Source organism: Carassius gibelio, chromosome A16, assembly GCF_023724105.1.
Source record: "Carassius gibelio isolate Cgi1373 ecotype wild population from Czech Republic chromosome A16, carGib1.2-hapl.c, whole genome shotgun sequence".
Classification (NCBI taxonomy): domain Eukaryota; kingdom Metazoa; phylum Chordata; class Actinopteri; order Cypriniformes; family Cyprinidae; genus Carassius; species Carassius gibelio.
This window is the reverse complement of record NC_068386.1, coordinates 19300256-19303863: the sequence shown is the minus strand read 5'-3', so window position 1 is coordinate 19303863 and position 3608 is coordinate 19300256. Positions and strand designations below refer to the sequence as shown.

The 3608-nt window shown below is 41.8% G+C and overlaps 1 protein-coding gene across 1 annotated transcript; it reads left to right on the top strand.

Moving 5' to 3' along the window:
• The first annotated feature begins 495 nt into the window (after positions 1-495).
• On the top strand, positions 496-3247 carry LOC128030856 (DNA-binding protein inhibitor ID-4). The gene is made up of 3 exons (XM_052618915.1): positions 496-1096; positions 1554-1612; positions 2619-3247. The coding sequence occupies exons 1-2, from the start codon at positions 764-766 to the stop codon at positions 1596-1598; spliced, it is 378 nt and encodes a 125-aa protein (XP_052474875.1). The 5' UTR covers positions 496-763; the 3' UTR covers positions 1599-1612; positions 2619-3247.
• Positions 3248-3608: the final 361 nt, after the last annotated feature.

Sequence of the window (3608 nt, the reverse complement as noted above, 5' to 3'; positions counted from 1 at the left end):
CTTGCCTTATTTGTCTAGCTGTCCCTTAATGATTAAATAAAACATGTTTATTGTGCTTACTTGGCAAACATTTTAGTTTCAAGGGAAGAATTCACTATATATACAAATCCATCTCTAGGCAATATTTCCATAATTCGACTTCTGAGCTGATAACTGCTGTCACATCCTCAGTGTGACAACCTGCCCCGGTCTCTGCTATGCTGTTTTAAAGCTCCATGGCGTAAATTAGCCTATGATCTGCAAAATATGCAATCTAACAATTAAATGATTTTCGTTAACTTAATTAACGAATGAAAATATTTGTACCTCTTTCATTATTTCTGTTTTGGGAACACAAATTCAATTTCCACATGTGGTTAAACACACACACACACACACACACACAGAGAGAGAGAGAGAGAGAGAGAGCGAGGGGTTTCACCTAGCAGCCTCTTATTTCCGCTCGAGGCACTCTGCAGTTACAGGTCGCGCGCTACTCCATCATCACGGGAGCTCGTGACTGACCGGTTTCTCCTCGCGCAGGACTGTCAAAGCTCGCGCGGGTGGCGCCTCCCCCTTTTCCTCTCTTTATGACCAGCCTCAACTCATCCGCTGTTTCACACTGTGCGCTCGCGCTCAGAGAGGAGATGTGCTCCGGATAGAACCGCGCTCCTTTTCTTGCGTGCACCAAATTGCGTTTTTCAGCGAAACCTCTTGTTGCTTCCCGCGCACGTTTGTTTTTCCTCCCCTTCTCGTTTAGCCCTTTGTTGTTCTGTGTATTATAATGAAGGCCAGCGCACCGGTTCGCCCTCATGAGGTTTCGTCTGGCTGCAGTCAGCTCTCATTGCGTTATTTGTCGGAGCGCAGCCGATGCAAAATGGAAGAGGAGGATAATTTCTTTCTGCAGTACGACATGAACGACTGCTACAGCCGACTCAAGCGCCTGGTGCCCACTATTCCGCAGGATAAGAAAGTCAGTAAAGTGGAGATCCTCCAGCATGTCATTGACTATATCCTGGACCTGCAGCTGGCGCTGGAGACGCACCCGTCTCTCCTGAAACAGACGAGCCCACCCGCCTCCACACGGACCCCTCTCACACAGATCAACACAGAGCAGGTAAGAAGACCGAAACCTCCGTGAACGTTCACTTAAACATCTATGGTGATTTGGCTGTGCACAGTAGCCTCATTACGCACGGAAAGTGAAAATAGTGTGTCTTTCTATGAACTGCACCAGACGAAACATGATGCTATAGACCAGACTGCTGGAGGCCTGTGTTTCCTTGCCAAATGACAAAATATAAAAACATTTGAATTCTCTTAGTGTTCAATGTTATTTATGTAATCTTATATGTAACCTGAATATGTCATCTTTCAGCTATTTTATTATATCTAAACCTTTGTATATATGTGTGTGTGTGTGTGTGTGCATATTTGTTTGTTTCCTGTATGATCCTAATTATTTTAAATAAATGACTCCATGCACAATAGCTTATTGATGGTTATTGTTGCCCTCGTGTCACCTCACCAATAGCCGCAGTAAGAATAAACGCACCTGTTTCCTTTGCTTTCAGAGGACGACGGGTGTCAATAAGGAAGAATCAATTTTGTGTCGCTGAAATGTTGCACACCGGTGAGTACATGCAATTCAATATCAAATATTCTCAAAGCACTCATCCCATGTCTCATCTAAGGTTACGGATTATAATTCCTCTGATAAAAATCAGTTCTTCGGCACTTCCATGTGTAGACATGCATCTTGTTTTTTATAATTAGTCAAATATGCTTTTTTAATTATTCATTTAATCCTCTTAAAATGATTTCCCGTCACATTCAGTGTCACGCGTTACTTTTAAAACATGAAATAAATAATAATAAATGTATCCAACTGAATTGATTGCTATTTTTTTATGAAAATGATAGATGATTAGATTTAAGAGTCATACTTTTGTTTCAGTACAAATACTTATTTTGATGCTTCATTTTGATACAACGAAGCAAGAATAAACCAAGTGTTTTAATCCGCCTGCATTAAGACTATTTCAAACAAGCTTGAACACATGCAGCGGTGGAAAAAGCCAGAGAAATGCTTCATTACCCAGAATTCACAGCTAAAGAACAGGGCTGGACTGTCAGGATAATTGGGTAACAGACTTCTAATAGAGCTGGCAGTACATGCAGCTGCGATGGCTATTATTAATAGAGCCGTGACAGTAAAAAGCGCATAGATAGAAGTTATTACCATAATATTCCTGTTAGTAGCATGAATGCCGGTTTTTGTGACAATCGGTCTACTTGTGTTTTCCGCACTGGCTGGACTGTAACTCTGGCTCCCAGCCGCTGGCAGACACTTGAACCCAGCTGTAGGTTGCACAATAGCTGTCCACTCTGTGGCGGTCCTGCTAGGAGGGGGGTTTGATGGTCGCTCCAAAGTGTAGCGTGAGGGCTGGTTGGCCCGCAGCTGTGTGTGAGAGTGCGTACGCATGAGGTTAGCAGTCCGGCCCTGCTTAGCACTGTGCTTGTTGTTTGACCTGGTTTGTTTTGGGTTGTTGATCAAGCATGCCCTCTGGTTTTCGGTGGCGCCAGTCAGTCTGGAGCACACAGTTCACACACCCCTTCTATTCATCCCTCTCTCACAGGTGTGCACTGAACCCATCCAAAGCCAAGCACTGCTCCACCAGGGAATCCGACACACACCAGGCCCAATCGCAGGGGAGCAGCACTGAAACTAATAGCTACTAAATCATAATATGTAAACATTTTAACGTCAGCTGTCAAAGATGCGGTGAAGCCAGCCAGATCTCTCCCGTGGCCATTCTGTTCTCTCTCGGTGGGGGAAATGCTGAATTTGGACAGAGAATACAAAGCCAATGGAATTCCAATTGAACCATAACTAAAGGCACCTCGGATTAAAACCCTGCATATAATTTGCCTAAACACGGCAGACTGTAAAGCTTTATGAATCAAAATGAAAATGTAAACATCTGACATCTTTGTTAGGTGATTTGTGTCGAACAGGGATTTTTTCCCTGCTGTTTAATATTGTAAAGAACCACGATAAGTGTTGACGTAAATAATACTGTACATAACCAGGAGGATGTTCTATAAATGTGTGTGTAAGAGAATATATGTGCAGCCAGCTGATTGTAATGACTCGAAAATATTTTCTATCAAAAAATGTTTTGTTCTGTATATGATTGTGTTTTTGCATAAATGTCGTGAATGATTACATGATGTTCTGCTAATAAAGGTCTCGCATCATAAATTATTAATTTGCTCGCGCTCGGTTTTCTGTCCGTTAAATTAGTTGTGAGCACAATTACTAAAACGTGTGCAATAAACTGTTATTGGATTCTTGTAGCGTGAATATATTTCGAAACGGTTTCATTTAAATCAGTTAATTGTTAAAGGCATGGAATAGGACTTTTCGTCCATTGAATAAATGACTTGAAATGAATGAGAAAATCACTCAAGAAGGCATTTGTTTGTACAAAACCTCTCACACAAATAACACATCAGCCCTGTCTTGAATGCAAGTCGCATACAATCGCTTTGATCTTATTTTAACAATGTAGACTATTCTTTATTCTTTTATGGTGAAAGATAATTTCATAGCATGCCTATGCGAG